The sequence below is a fragment of the Xiphias gladius genome, chromosome 9, assembly GCF_016859285.1.
Source record: "Xiphias gladius isolate SHS-SW01 ecotype Sanya breed wild chromosome 9, ASM1685928v1, whole genome shotgun sequence".
Taxonomy (NCBI): Eukaryota; Metazoa; Chordata; class Actinopteri; order Istiophoriformes; family Xiphiidae; genus Xiphias; species Xiphias gladius.
Window position 1 is genome coordinate 3,173,962 of NC_053408.1, and position 16,135 is coordinate 3,190,096.

General features: G+C 42.9%; 1 protein-coding gene across 5 annotated transcripts in view; it reads left to right on the plus strand.

Moving 5' to 3' along the window:
* Positions 1-11,766, plus strand: part of LOC120794740 (corticotropin-releasing factor receptor 1-like) — a 69,634-nt gene extending 57,868 nt beyond the window's left edge. For all 5 annotated transcript variants that reach the window (XM_040136007.1, XM_040136008.1, XM_040136009.1 and 2 more), the window contains 6 exons: positions 859-919; positions 2,691-2,763; positions 5,155-5,240; positions 5,480-5,615; positions 5,924-5,965; positions 9,104-11,766. In XM_040136007.1, the coding sequence (XP_039991941.1) occupies positions 859-919; positions 2,691-2,763; positions 5,155-5,240; positions 5,480-5,615; positions 5,924-5,965; positions 9,104-9,244 (539 nt within the window). In that variant the 3' untranslated portion in view covers positions 9,245-11,766. The remainder of the gene's footprint in view (positions 1-858; positions 920-2,690; positions 2,764-5,154; positions 5,241-5,479; positions 5,616-5,923; positions 5,966-9,103) is intronic.
* The last annotated feature ends 4,369 nt before the right edge of the window (positions 11,767-16,135 follow it).

Below are 16,135 nucleotides of genomic sequence, written 5' to 3' on the forward strand. Positions count from 1 at the left end.
AGCCCCCCTTTTTCTTCTTCTAGTCGTCTACTAACTCCAGTCGGTTCGGTTGCACTTCATCTCAAAAGAACAAACAGGAAATGTATTGGCGTGGAGTTCACTCGCACCCCGTTTCACACTGTCAAACTAAACTATGTGCTGTTGAGATTGGGTGTATTGTGCCAGCTGGATTACATTCCCCCCAGGGCAGTGCGAAGGATCCGTGTGAAGAGGAGATGGCAGCACATTTCAGGACGGCCGTGAAAAAAATAAATAAGATCGCATTTTATTTGCTTGGCTTGGCTTTGACTCTCTTTGAGCTTTGAGAGGCTGAAACGGTATAGACAAGAGACGAAAACAACAAGTAATCTAGGGCTGTAAGAGTAGATTTCCTGAGGTTTAACACTACACTGATGACAGCGTGTTGCTAATGAAGTGGAAAGTTTCCAGAGATGTGGGACTTAACGTGTGTGTGTGAGGTGGCGGCCGGCGAGGTCTTCACGCTCCCATTAGTGTCATCTAGATGTAAGCAATGGCTGTTTGCCTGCCTTGTTATACTCCTATAAGTCGCCGAATCAGAAGATCACGTTGCACCGTCGTCAGCCCTGGGTCCAACTTTTCAACCTTCATTCACAAAGAAATATTCAGATGGTGACAAGTCCTGGCTTGCATCTGTGGATCACAGCACACAAGCAACAATTGCCTTTGACAGAGCTTGGCAGGCGCTGGTGCTGCGCTGGAGGAAAAAAAAAAAAAAAGACAGGGATTTGACATTGCAGCGTGAAATCCCTGGAGTGATTTTATGTGATTTGAGTAGCAGAGGAAAATGAAAGAAGAATCTGTCACTTTGTCTCTTTTTTTCTTGTTTCCCCCTCACAGGTATACCATTCCCTATAATAGTGGCCTGGGCCATTGGGAAGCTCTACTACGACAATGAGAAGTAAGCCCTTTGTTGTGACTAGATGTACGATTCTTCTTAGATATTCAAAGAAACTGTACCTGTCAAACTGCATTTAATCAAGGAGATTATTGTCCAATAATGACCTGCCTTGTTTACAATATTCCTGATTACGCATGACCCCTTACTCACTTTGACTGGGAGTGCTCTAGTGCTTGATTGGTAAACTGGTCTCTTTTTGCATCCATTAAGTGAAAGCTGATTCCATATTTTTTTAATTTGTCAGAAAATCCAATGACAAGAGTCAAACCCACAATGAATGGATCCTACCAACAAGTACTGTTTGTCCAGAGCCTGATATATCTTGTTCCTCTGTGCCATAGAGCTCCGTGTTTAGGTGACACGTTCCTCCGTCACTAAGCACACACACGCACACACACACACACACACACACACACACAAAAAAAGATAACAAGCCAAACAATTATACACCAACTAAATATAGTATTAATAGTTTCTCCTTTACCACAGTGGGGCACTGCAAAAAGCTGCAATGACCTTTGTGCTTATTTACACAACTGGTAGACAGAGAGCTCTTTTTTTTTTTTCTTCTTCACTGACAAGAGCAGTGGGACTGAACCAAAACAGAAAAGTTTCGGCCATAAACAATGATCTTAGAAGGCTCAAGTGCTCCGTGGAGTCGAGCATGACTGCGGAGCTGAACGATAATTCTGTCGGCTTGTCACTGCGAACGACATCTTTCACGTTACACGTCACGATTTTAGATTTTCAATGTTTACCAGTGCGGCTTTACATTTACCTGATCTGTATACAGGTCAGACTGGATGAATATAATGTACATACTGTAGTCGTGGTGCAGGAAGAGCAAGATCCATTACCTATATCTATATATAGAGAGAGAGAGATTTATCTATATCTATGTATTTCCTCCTGTTTGAGTGATTGTTTTAGGAAGCTACCGAGCCTTTTTTAAAAGTTAAACTATGTATTTTTGACCTGTTTTTAACTATTTAAGTCTTCAGTAGCAACCGGTGGGCTCTGGGCTGAGTTTGACGGACAGGTTAGGGAGGTCAGAAAGTTTCGAGAGACAGGTTTTGTTCTTTTTGTGTGATTTGTTGACAATACGAGAAATATTAAAAACAGCACCATCCGTGTTCTTAAAGTGAAGAAATCTACCACTGCACTGCTGTAATATGTCAACTGTGCTATTTTTATATTATTGTTTTTTATTATTTTAGCGGCTGTTCCTACAAAAAGGCCCAAAAATAGTTTTATCCTCATTTGGGAAGTGGAAAAATACGCACAGAAGCTGTGCTATCATACATCAAGTTTCATTAAGCACGATCTGAAATCAGGCTGAATTTGTTTTATTCTTCTTTTTTACTGAAACAAGATCATTTCCATTTGAACTAGTCTCATTACACTGGCAGATGTTTTCATTTGATTTAAGAAAATAAGGTTTTCAGGACTCAATCATAGACGGAAACTTAATAAATGTCAAATGATCTTTGGACAGTGTGGTATCTTAAAGGGTTAAAGTTGCTGTGAAAGAATTCCTCACCTCTGGCCAAAACTATCCTGAACGCTCCATAATTTATTTTTTGGTAAATCACTCACTCGAAAACATGTCTTGAAAGCCCTGAGCACAAATTAGGAAATGAGTGCCAACGCTTCCTGGACTCGGGGAGGAATTCTTTATGAAACACGATGAGTGACAGTATTAAAAAACATCTGTTTTTGTACTGTCGCTGCTGGAACTGAGCACGACCGATTGCTTTTGTTGACATTTCAGGTGCTGGTTTGGGAAGCGAGCTGGCGTATACACAGATTACATCTACCAAGGTCCCATGATTCTTGTCTTAGTGGTAAGAGTCTTGTTTTTTTTTAATTTGTTTTTTGTTTTTCTGGGGGGGGGGGTTGTCCTGCAGTAGCAGCCCTCAGCACAGAACCTGCTCTACATAGCCTGCTCATACAGTTAGTCTTCATTATGTCTTTAAAAATGGCTGGCAGGCGTGAAATGTTGGAAGCCCCAACACATTTTTCATGTGAGCAACAGCAAATGTGAGGATCTAACACTTTACCTTCCAAGCATAACTTTGAAATCTCTGCAACTTGGCAACCTGCGAGAAATATGGGGATCATTTTGAACTCCAGGCTGAAAAACAAGAACGAAATCCAAGGAGATGTTCATTCTTGTTTGCACCTATTAGGAATTATGTCTAACTTTGGGTCACTTCCAAGTTTTTCATGCCTTTAAGTCCTTATTTCATCATGTAGTACTTGTGATGAATTTGTGTGTTTTCTCTCAAAAAAGCTCTCAAATCTGCATCCAGCTCCACATTCAGGAGCTTTCCTTTAAATTACAGCTAAAAAGAAAGATACTATAAGGTCTTAAACTCCACGTCAGCCACCTGCAGACCACAGCTGTGTTATTCTGACGCCTCCTCACCCTGCTAACGGTCCTTTTGATGCTAGACACTCAGGCCTTTTCGCCAGGGCTCGTGTGAATCCTCCTGCAGATTTTGCAGATTGGCCGGGGACTCAGCAGGGCTCCCTGTCCAAGCTTAGGTCTCGTCTGGACTAGAGTTACTCCCCCCCTTGGCTGGGCTCCCGAAATGCTGTCCTCAGTCTGTACCAACACGCATGACCTCAAACTCTGACCACTACCTCTGCCAGAACTCCCCTTGCTGTGGCAATTTTTGCCATTTCTCGGCTCAGATTCGACTGTTTTCTCCCCGCTGGGTCTCCGGTGGTGGAGTGACCTTCCCGTCCTCGTCAGAAACAGCACATTCCCTCATCTTCTCTCCTTAGTTGAAAAAATAATCTCTTCGAGAGGCACTTTATTTCTCTGTGGCCCCTGCCGTACTCTGCCTCCTTCAATATCTCCCTGCCACTTTCACTGAAAATTCTCCGGCCTTGCTCACAATAGCATTTTCCCTCGGGCTTTCATCTCTCTGCGTAGCACTTGATCCGGCAGGATCACCGTCGGGTCACCGGAACACTCGCTGTGGTTGCGAACTCCCCGTGCCTTACCATTCCTGGCTTTTGATGTCAGCGGTAAAGCGATGCACTGCCACAATGAAATAAATACAAGATGTTATTAAAAATGTCACCGTAAGCACTAATGCGCGGGGTTAGTGAAGACCAGTGGAATGGATGGATCTTGAAAGGTTGCCATCCATGTGTTCGGGCCAAGGTCGGGTCAACCGGCCCTGGAAAGTATTCCTCTGGCTATTTTTGTTCCAAACGTTACATCAGTCACACCCATTGCACGAGCTATGGATTTTGTCGTTCATCGTTTTGTGGAAAAATCACCTCAAGTAGCACTGCGGATAATCAAGGAACAGCGAGGATTATTCAAAGATAAAGCTGTGCCAGCAGATGAATCTTATTTCATATGTTTAGGAATATTTATTGGGTAGTTTAATCTGTAACAATGCCTCGTATTTCATGACCTCATCATATGTTTTGTATTCAAAATCTTAACTGAGCAAGTAACTGTAGCCGTAAAAATACTGGATATAGAAGTAACTAGAGCGCAGGCCTCCGCCCAGGCCAGAGGGTCCTACGCGTCTGTCTAGCTCCACCCAGATCCGGATTATTATCCCGATCTGCACCAAATTGCACAAACTCATAACTCTCAACACCATAAATATGTCGTTTTTTTTTTTTTTACTTCAAGATCCATACATTATTTCCTTGATTGAGGAAAATGTCAAAAAAAAAAAAGCCTTATCTCGCAGCGTTAAGGAAAGGGATAAAGAAATTCCTGGATCTACGTCTTTAACCGGATCTGCACCAAAATGTAAGGGGTTCTTCTGTGGCCCATGTTCCATCCCCCCGCCAAGGTGTAAATCGGTTCGGCCCCTTTCGCGTAATCCTGCCCACAAACAAACCAGCAAAACAGACGTGGGTGGAAACAGAACCTCCATGGCGATCTGAAATGTAGTGAAGGTTGGAGCTGCATAACATGAGAGTAGTCTAGTACATGTACCTGAAAAATGCACTTGGGCAAATGTATCCTGTTACTCTCCACCTCTGACAGTACTCGGTAGAGCGCCAAACGTGTATTAATCCGCAGCTGAAAATAGTCCCCAGCAAATGCACCATTTGCCCCTGTTTGAGTGACAGTTGCTAAAAACTTCCTTGTCCAGCTGTTTGAGGCCTTTAGGAATGAAACGATTCGTGGTCAGAATGTTTTGAGACTCAAAGTCTTCGTAAAGAGTCTCACGTTGCTGTCATTGATTTTCCGGCAGATCAATTTCATTTTCCTCTTCAACATCGTGAGAATCCTGATGACCAAGCTGCGAGCCTCGACCACATCGGAGACGATCCAGTACAGGTAAGGTTCATGTAAACGGCTGTGTTCTGAAGCAAGAGAGAAGCCCGCCACACGAAACGGGTACACACCTTAAATAATTCATGTTTCGTACTCGATTGGTGGAGTGTGGCGAGGGAATGCAAGAGGGCCTTCCCCTCCGGTGGCGACGTGTGCTGTCTCCTCTGTCTAAAACACAGCGGTGCCTGCCGATGGTCGACTTTCCGTCACGTTTGCCTGATCGCTGCTCCTCTCTTCTGCAGGAAAGCTGTGAAGGCTACGCTGGTACTCCTCCCTCTCCTTGGAATCACCTATATGCTGTTTTTTGTCAACCCCGGGGAAGATGAGGTCTCTCAAATCGTCTTCATATATTTCAACTCATTTTTGGAATCCTTCCAGGTGCGATTTACCTCGCGAAACAGAGGAAAACAGAATTTAATGTCATCTTAGTGTGGGTGTTTTTGGTTTTTATTTTTATATATATATATATATATATATATATATATATATATAAAGGACACAGTAATTACAATGAGTGGACATCAAAAATAACTGTGTTCCTCTCCAGAAGTGATTAACTGAACGCAACGTGTGCGATAAGCTGCCGTGTATGCGATTAAAACCGGATCAGGGCCTCGATGTTTTGAATGCCCTGGTTTCTGATGATGTGTTGTCCTTCTCTTTATCTCCCTCCTCCTCTCACACAGGGCTTCTTTGTGTCCGTTTTTTACTGCTTCCTAAACAGTGAGGTAAGCAGATTCGCATCCACTCATTGATCTGACACTACATGTTCCCTTCAGACGCTTCTTTACCTACCGTACATTTCCCCTCTTCCGGTTCTTTTCGCTCTCCCTTCTGGTGGCTGTTGCTCTGTGCGTTATTTGCAGGGAAATGAGTGGAAAAGCTTGAAGCGCATATATTTAGGGCACAATTAAGACTTGTCATGTACCAACATAAGTGACATCACTTTCTACGCTTCATGACAGTGTCAGCCCTAATTTGGTTTCATCAAACCAGCTCAAAATAGCACAGAAATACTAATATGGATGCATGCAGAAATGCTACTTTATGTTCAATGTGGGATATTATTATTATTATTATTATTATTATTATTAATGTAATAGTCGTAGTTAGTATTATGTGTAGGAGCAGTATTTTTTTTTTTTGTTATGTGATTTCTCTTTAAGGAGATGGACATATGTGAATACACAAACTAGAGAAAAGGAAATAAAAAGACAGATACATGCACACACACACACACACAGACAGAGTTATACTGCACATTATGTACGTATGTGAATATGGGCGTGAATTTCTGAGGCAACGCAGTGAATAGTTGTCGAGATATTTCCCCTCGAATGTTCACGAATGTGAACCTCGTGGTGGCGCTAGAGGAAAAAGCCAGGGGATTAAATTTGAGGACGAAACATGATGGGATAGAAAGATGCAAAAAAATATATATATATATCTGATTCATATTAATGTCCTATACTGACAGAATGTGAGAGCGGAAGAGGCGTCCGCAGCCTTACGAATATTTTTGCAGTAGTCGAAGCTTATGGAGATCACATGAGCAGGATTTGTGTCCATCGTCACAAAATCAGGCTCTTCACCTACAGTTTGTGTTTCCGTTTTGGTTTCCACTCAGAGATGCCAGATTTGTACGGTGGCCCTGGTCTGGCCAGACTAGCTCAGACCCCACAGCAAACAAGTTGCTGTTGGAAAATTAGCAGTACGTAGATAACATCGTCAGACTTTTACCAGGATGCGCAAAATAGCTACTGGTGGCTGCAGGGGTTCAGACAGCAGCGTCAGTGGAAACAGGTAAATATCGAACCGTCTTGATCCAGTTGAGAGGTTTTCTGGCTTCCTGTTTGAAAAGGGTTTCCAAGAACTGGAAACGAGGTTTAAAGTCTTACATATTTCTGTACATCATTAAAAAATGTGCAACAGTCAAAGTTACAGGAAAAAAAGAGGAAGCAAAAACGTCCTTAAATGTTACTTTCAACCATTAGAAGATGAAGGGATAATCAGCAACTAAATCGTTTTAACCATTTTTCAAGCAAAAACACCAAGAAGAAAAATGTTTTTAGCTTCTCGAATACGAAGATTTATTTCCAAAAGAGCCACTTCGACCTAGTGGTAACAAAGGAACCCAGAAAATCTCTCACGTGAAAAACCGAGTGTGTTCGAACTTTGGCAGAAGAGCTTTTGTGTTGACCTCATCGCTCGTAGCAGGAGGCTGATTGAGAAAATGGACTTTTAGAGCCTTTTGAGGGTTTTCACCTCAGAGTGGACAGCTTTGAAAGTGTTTGTTTAAAATAACCGCCCCATCGTGCTCTCCAGAGTTTCGATCAATACCGTTTTGGCTTTAACTACAACCTGTGAAATACGTGCTGGTGTGGCTGAGTAGACCCTGATGGTGCCACCTGAGCCAGAAACTAGGAGTAAGTATAACGGTATTACCACCTGACCTTTTTAGCGCGATAATGCGGATTATGTCACAACTCTGGGTTTAATCGAGGCAACCTGCCGGTTTGTCGGTTGAATTCTAATCGGACGCTTGGGCCCGCTACGGCGCCTCACATCGTGGCGCGGCGTAACCGTCACCTTACGAGTTATTCCTCCGGGGGCGTGTGGATGCCCCACGCCCCACGCTGCGTTCGCCGGCTGGACGACGAATGGATGCCTCATCACGGACCGTGCTGTAGCTCCAGCAGTGGGCTTAACCGGTGTGTGCAGCTTACAGAGGCCACCGATTTAGTGTTTTGTTTCAGACCCAGAGTAGCCGAGGAGGGAAGGAAACGAGGCGGAGGAACAGAGGACACCCGCCGTCACAGTCAAGAGAAAAGGAAAACATTTAGCACTAAAACGTGCGGAGGATTAAATTATATTACTTTGGGCCGGGGGACACCAGCCAGACATGAAGCTGGTTTACACGCTGATGAACGGAGCTGTAAAACATTACAGAGTGTTAAAATGAGGTTTGGGTATTTTATGTGGATCAGCAGTTTAGATTAAAGCTCTTACTTTGAAACTATGATGAAGGGAGAGGAAGGATAAAAATGAAAATCCTCATGGTCGTTCAAATGACGAGATAGTAACACTTGGGATGATGAGCCAGAGTTTGTACTTTTTAAGTCTGATTCATGAGATACTAAATCAGACTTTGGTGTCCATAAGCCAGAATTCTGTGGTAATAAGTCAAAAGCTGACTTAATATTTAATCATTCAGACTCAATATCTTAGAATTTTAGCTTAATATTTCATAAATATGACTCATCAATTCATAAAATGGACTTTGTATCTGTACTTGTTACAGAATCTCATAATTACGACCTGATAACTGTCCTATAGTTTCGGCTCAGCGACTCATTCTCTCTCTCTTCGTAAATTTAATCTTTTGATTGAACGAGTCATCATTTTTAGTTTTACTGCGTCACAGAAATTCACTTTCCATCTCCTAGAAAGTCATAATTTTGACTTTGACTAACGCTGTACCGATGTTCTGCAGTCTGGGCTCTGTACTGAAATTTCTGCTTAATTACAGTGTTTCACAATGACTCCGTGTTCTTTTGCTTTCGATCCGTCTGCTTTAGATCTCGTAGAAAATCTGGTTTCATGTTGTTCCATGACTTTTAGTACACAAAACCAATTGTTTTGTGTACATTTGATATTTTCCATATGTCTTAAACTTAATAGAACTTCTGTTCTACATAGCTTTATTTTAATGTTGGCTTTGGGCATCCGTGTAAGTTAATATGCACAATATTATTTACTATTTCAAAACACCTAAAACAATAAGAGGTAGTATCTCAGACGCCAGTGTCAGCGTAAAGCAACGGAACCGGTCCTCTCTCCTAATTCCTCCGGCTTGCCGTCGACAGGTGCGCTCGGCTGTGAGGAAGCGGTTCCACCGATGGCAGGAGCAGCACTCCATCCGGGCCAGGATGACCCAGGCCATGTCCATCCCCACTTCACCTTCACGGGTCAGCTTTCACAGCATCAAGCAGTCCACGTCGCTATGAGAGAGGAGGATCCTCCATTTTCCGCCACATCGCTGGAGGACATTAAAACGCTTTCTGAGCTGGGGCGAGGCGAGACTGCATCAGTCTCCCAAACCTCAGGAGGGACATTATACACGAGACCTTCAGGAGAAAATGGATGCGGACGGGGAGTAAGGACACTGCAGACTTTATGAAATGAGAGGTTGGTGGATCAAAAGATGAGTTTGGAGTTTGGATGTGAATGTACAGCACTTCATCGTCCGTCACCTTTGCCTGCCATAGAAACTCTCTGTCGTATTCCTGCTCGCGCCGTCTTACGTCAGTGAGAACTTGGATCTCGTGCCACTGGACTACACCGAACTGGATTCCACCCCAGCGGCCACTGGACTCGAGCGCTTCAGTGACTTAAGTTATTGGAAATGTCTTTCAAATTTTATTTTCTCTCTTTATTTGTGATTTTGTCGTCACAAACAGTAGTCGGATCACAGTGTTTGTGTTAGCTCGGTGTTGTGCCGTCCTCCTCCGTGCTCAGTCAGCTCGGTGCAGCCGCGCTGCTTCCGTCAGCTTTCCAGAAGGGTTGAACACATTCCATTCCTTTCTACCTGGAGACTTTCGCTCCAAAATGATACGTCTACCCCCCAAATGCATTTGTGGCATTCGCTGCTGTCATTACAGTCGAGCACATAATGGGTCAGTAATTTGTTTCCCTATTTGGGAATTTACACGAGAAGACAGATACAACTCTCATGTCTGCGTGTTGGGAATGGAGCTAGAGACCGGAGGCACCCGGACACTCGCCTCCCGGCTCCAGACGTAACGTGGAAACCCGTGAGAGCGTTTCCAATCTCTTCAGAAAGTAAGCCAGGAAGTGTATTTTTCAAAACGTTGAACACGTTCCCTTCAGACACCTCCTCATCAAATCATCATTTTCTGTGGACATGCTTCTCACATATGACCTGCTCTGGTCTCCACCAGCTCCTGAGGGAAATCCCTGGCTCTTTAGCAGCTAAATGCTCCACTATGTTCACCAGCTGGTCTCCGACTGTTCCTGGCTGCTGGTTGATCATGAGCACATGAGCAGGTAGTGGATGGTGCGGTCCTTAAAAATTTTTTTTTTTTAACTGAAAACCGCTGCCTGCTGCACCTGCAACTGATGCTGATGAGAGCAGTGAGACGAAAGACGATGAAGAAGAAGAAAAAAAAAAAAAATGAAAAAGGTCAGTAGAGCTGAGGAGAAGTGCAGAATCAGGTGATAATGCTCTATGAGTGACACCTTTCACATTTGAGTTCCACTGACTAGCTTTTTCTTCAGGGTTGTACATGTGTTGGTCAGTCATAACATAAGATATATAAAGAAAGAAGATGTGTGGAAGCTGCAGAAAATGCTAGTGAAGAGAACCGGGAGTCGAGATGATTTTGATCCAACTTCTACAGTATTTACTTTCACATTCATGGATGTATATTATCAGGAACAAACCTCTCAGCTAAATAAAGAGACTTACTCTTGTTGCCTCTCCACCAGCAAACCAGATCCAGAGGATCATCAGCTGAGGCGGAGAAATCCAGCCGGGAAGCCGTTGATTCTCGTGTCTGCCAAGTGACTTTCTAGTGGCGTTCGGTCGACTTGAGGCATGAGATTCGAGCTGCGCGGTAACTTTGTTTACTGATGTAATGTAAATATAAATTCTAGAGCGGGCTGTTAAAATCCAGTGGATTCGTCACAAATGTAAACCAAAAATAAAAAAAAGGAATAAACAAGACAAATCACACACTGTAAATCATATGGGCACATTATCCATGTGATCAGCAACTCACAGTCCACATTCCTACTATACCAGTTTGCCTAGCACCTGTGCTTTTTTATGAACTGCTATTTTTGTCAAATTGTATATGGACCTCAAATTTTTGTCGCTCGGAAATCACGTCTCTTTGTTTTTGGTTTTGTTATTTTGTTTGTTTTTTTTCTTGTTTTGTTTTTCTCTTCTTCTTTTTTTTGTGTGTTTTTTTTGTTTTCTATCCCTTTCAGGTGATGTTTGAGCTCTGGTTGTGATAAAATGTCCGATTATTTGAGACAACATCATTTCACATGCCACCGTGACGTGTGTTATTCTGATGTTACTCATCTATTGTAACTTAGCATCCTGTGTAGCTGCTTCCAGAGTGATTGGCGGTTTTCTCTTTGTGCTCAAATGAAAGAAAACGCTAGTTGTCATGCACCTTTTTTTGCCATGTAAAGAAAGTTTCCCGACAAGAAAAGTTCATGTAATGTCAGTTTTTGTTTTTTTTATTTTATTTCATTTTTTTAATGCAGCAACCAAAAGTTAAATGTCAGCAGAAATACGTTGGTGACATGTTTGTCATTCCAGCACAGTAAAAAGCATTTGGTCAAACAAAGAGAAACAGTCATTGCAGCACTGATTTCTCTGTAATTCAGTGGTATATGTGGTGGTCAATCAAAGTCACAGTGTAATTCACAATATTATTTATTGTTATTTATTTCCAATATTGTTATTTTCATACTTGAAAAAAGATGTCAAGAGATAATAAACTGTGTGTTGCATTCGACTGAATGAAAAATTTAACAAATGGCTGAGACATCAGGTCAAGTTTATTTAGAGAGCACATTTTACACACACAACATCACAATTTTGCTTTCCATTAAAAAACAAAAAACCAAACAAACACATACACACATTCAGCTGTTGTTGTGTGGTACCCGCTTTAAAGGCTCAGCTCAGGATCACACTGCCATTTGTCTCCACGCTCCCCCGAGATGAAAGCAAACAACTGATACATTTGGAGCATCTTGTGATCCTTTTAAGCTCTGTGTGTGTGTGTGTGTGTGTGTGTGTGTGTGTGTGTGTGTGTGTGTGTGTGTGTGTGTGTGTGTGTGTGTGTGTGTGTGTGTGTGTGTGTGTGTGTGTGTGTGTGTGTGTGTGTGTGTGTCACTCAAAGGGGTGCACAACAGAACATCAGCTTTTAAATAAGATTGTTCTGCCCAAGTGAACATTTTAGTGTTTCCTCCCATGACCTCAAACAAAGAGAAGAGGTTTCTCTTTTTTTCTTCTGCGAAGTCACTGGCAAAGCGCGGATCCGAAACGGAGAGAAATGCGCAGTGATATCGGGCTCTTGGCACAAACACAGCGCTAAACTGGATGGGAACTAACATCCGAACGCTTAAAGAGTTCAAGAAGGTTAGTCACTGCCTACGGAGCAGCTTTGAGCCAACACCTACTGCCATCTTACGGATTTATTTTTACAGACAGGGTTTCTAGCTTCCACGGCGGCTGATTAGACTGTAGTCAGGACGATTTAATTCCTATCCCCCTTGGTGTAACGGCTCTGCTGATTGCATAATGGCTGTTTGTTTGCCTGTGTGGAGTGGTACTAGTGTAACTGCTGGTTTATCAGTGTCCTGGATGTTGTAGTGAAGAGGCTGCATCCCTTTCAAATTACAAATGGCAGTCTGTCTCCATCTTCACAATCATGCAATTCAGCGAAGGTGTTGGTGGAAAATCAGCGATTCGTCCAGCGCGTCCACCATTTCCGTGATTTGACCTCTTAAACCCGATGGTGGGTCACTCGGCATAAACTCCCGCTGTGCAGCCAAACATTGTTAAAACCCACGTGACTTTGATTTTCCGTTCAAGGGGTGTCTCCAAAGTGTCCGGAGATACGAAACACGTCAGGCTGAATTCTGGGCACGTGCGTATTAAATGATGCACAAGAAGACATCCGGAACATTTTCCTTTTTGATTTAACGGTGCAGCCACAAGAAAGATGGCGTCTCGGATTTGAATATTTCACCCCATCACATAGCTCCAACCCAGAGGTGGAGGGAGCTGACAGAGAATATAAATCATGTCAGACACCGTGGAATAAGATGAGGTTAATGACTGTAAATCTAGAGGGGAATCAAAGGGCCGTGCCAACCGTACAGTGTGTTAGGAGGTTAAATGAGGATCCAGATGATCCTGGTGGTCCTGAAGGGCTTTGTCCCGTGAGGGAGCTGTCACGCCAGCTGGCTCTCAGTGGAGCATTTATATGCGTGAGAGTTCGGCCTGTAACGGGGTTACTCGTGTAACCGGTTTTGGGTTTCCACGCGTCAACGACCTAACTCTGTTAGAAGAACCGGCCGAGCTCATATTGCTCCAGTGAATGAGCCTGATGCCTTCTAATAAACTCGGAAGGTAAGGAAAGTAACTAGGTACATTTACTCAAGTACTGTACTTTAGTACAGTTATGTGGTATTTGTACTTTTGTATTTCCATTTATGCTACTCCACACTTCTACTCCTCTACATTTGAGAGGTAAATGTCGTACTTTTTACGCCACTGCATTTATACGACAGCTTTTGTTTCTGTTTACTTTGCAGATTATTGATACAAAATATAATCAACAAATAAATTACGTCGTATTATCAAAGATTGTATCCCTACGCAGTTAATTACACATTAATTATCTTACAATAAATTATATATTATTCTGAAATGGTCCATTGTGCATAACGAATACTTTTGGTAAAAGTCTTTATACTTCTTTACTTTGACTTGAACAAAATTTTACTTCTTCCCTCCATCACTGGTTGGGCAGGTACCACAGGTAGACAGGTACTGTATTTTATTTGGATTGGCGTGTTTGTGAGAACGGGAAGTAGCTCGAGGTGAAAAACAACGTGACCTCTTCAGCAACCCTACATTATAATAGGCTCTGACGTAGTCGTAAGCAGGTACGAGAGTTTGTTAACGTACAGGTCGACAACTGTGTCTCCTCCTGTGGACGCCCATTGAGTGGAGGCCGGGGCGTAAACAGATGATGAAGGGCAATGTGGTAAAACACAGCTGGAATAATACAAAATACGTGTTCACGGGAGAAGTTCTACTTGTTGACAAATGCTGTACAAGAATGTCCTTATACTGTCTGCCTACAACTACACAGAGGTGTGTTATAAACCGTCTGACATATGACTGCGCACTGATTATAAACGCTGACTGGAGGGATTTGAAGTAAAGTCTCACTGGAGATGTTAGAAAATGTTACAGTTGAAAACCAGAGTGTGGCCACCGGCCGAGTCAGTCCACGCTGACCATATCAGAGCTGAGTGTGATGTCTCAGCTCCATCTAGTGCTGGTTCGCCACAGCTACATTTAGATGTTTCCTCTGGGGGTTTTTTGTTTTGTTTTTTTAGTGCCCTTGTAACAGGAGTCTTCCATTATGAGGCAAAATTAGCATAACAGAAGATCCACAAACATCTAAACGGTTGGTAAAGAGGAAGTGCTCTCGAGCAGGATTAAGGCTTGACCAGTCGGTGACCCATCGAAGATCAGACGAAGGCCACGAACTGGCCGTGACACCACTCTCATACAAATACACACGATATATTAATGTGCTCTCAACCTGTGACAAGTAATTGTAAATTCCAAGGGAGTTTATGGGTGAAGCTGAATTGAGCGATGAGCTGAAAAATAAAGACAAGGTTGCAGAGACGACGACGATGAGCCGAAAGAATAAAGAAGAGGCCAGATGGAGAGAAATCGAAGAAGAAAAAGCTTCAGAAGCGGGATTAAAAAAAAAAACCCCAGATGGAACGATTGTTGGTGAAGCCTTAGTCGGCACCATATACAGCCGGAAAATGGATGTTCTCGTGACCCGAGGACCTCTCTGAACGACAGCATGCATCAATAATGCAGCGAGGACAAATCCAGTTTCCAGTTAACACCAGTCGGCAACACTGGCTCTGGTCCGATGAACCTGAGTTCCTCCGACGCTACGACAGGGGCCTTTGAGATACTCAGTGACTCGGTCGGTAAAGATATTAAGGACACACCCTGAACTGTAGTTGTATGGCTCCAACCGAGCCGTCGGTCAGTGTGTGCTCTTGCGTTCAGATCCAGCACAACTCTAACTAACTTGTCCCGAGAGATCTGAAGGTTTCCTGTAAACATTTCCCCAAGACCTTTAAACCACAAACAGACCGAATAGTCAATTAGCCAGCGATCTTACATTTGCTCTTCCTGCCAAAAGACCTGGTTCTGTTGTTCACCTCCCCTGGAGTCTTAAATGCCACACTCCCTCCACCCAAACCACTCTCTAACAAACATCCTAAATAGCTGACAGAGGGCTTGGCGGGAACAAACCTGACCACCTGAGACAATACTGGTTGAACAGAGTTTACTTAGCCGAGGTTTGGTCTGCATATAGTAAATTCCCTTTTGGCCGTATGAAGAGAAAGGTTAATGACCGCTAGCCAGTTTGAGAAGGTGCGGAGTAAGAGCAAGAAACTCAAAATGCGCCAAAGAGTGTGTGTGTGTGCGTGTCTGAGTGTGTGTTGGTTGGGGTTTTAACAGGTTCCTTTCTCCACCTGACATGTACAACTGAAATTGTCCCCTCTGAGAAGCTGAAACCAGAAATTGTTTGGAATTTATGCTCGAAAGATGTAATGTTTAATCAGCAGTTGCAGATGATCAGTTTTCTGTCAGCTGACTAATCGGTTAATTGACTAATCAGTGCAGCTCTAACACTATATGTCACTACATTTTTTGATCCGCTGCTTTTTTTTTGAAAGCTATTACCTTGCGGATTACAGTTACTAAAAAATGGCACTTGGTTAGAAATAAACTACCCAGCAATACAAGTGGCAACTTTTTCATTAGTTGTTTAAGTGGATTTTCATGCAAAAATGAAACAAAAAAAACCCCCAAAACACTGAATTGTTCCAGCTTCTCAGATACGAAGATCTGTTGCTTTTCTTTCGAATTATTTGAATTACTTATGGATTAAAAGGTTTGGAGTCTTGGTTGGACAAAACAAAGAACTGTGAAAATGTCACTTTGGGCTCCGCATTGTGACGGGAATTTCTAACAATTTTTACTATTTTAACTTTTACAAACCAAACAATCGAGCGATTAATCG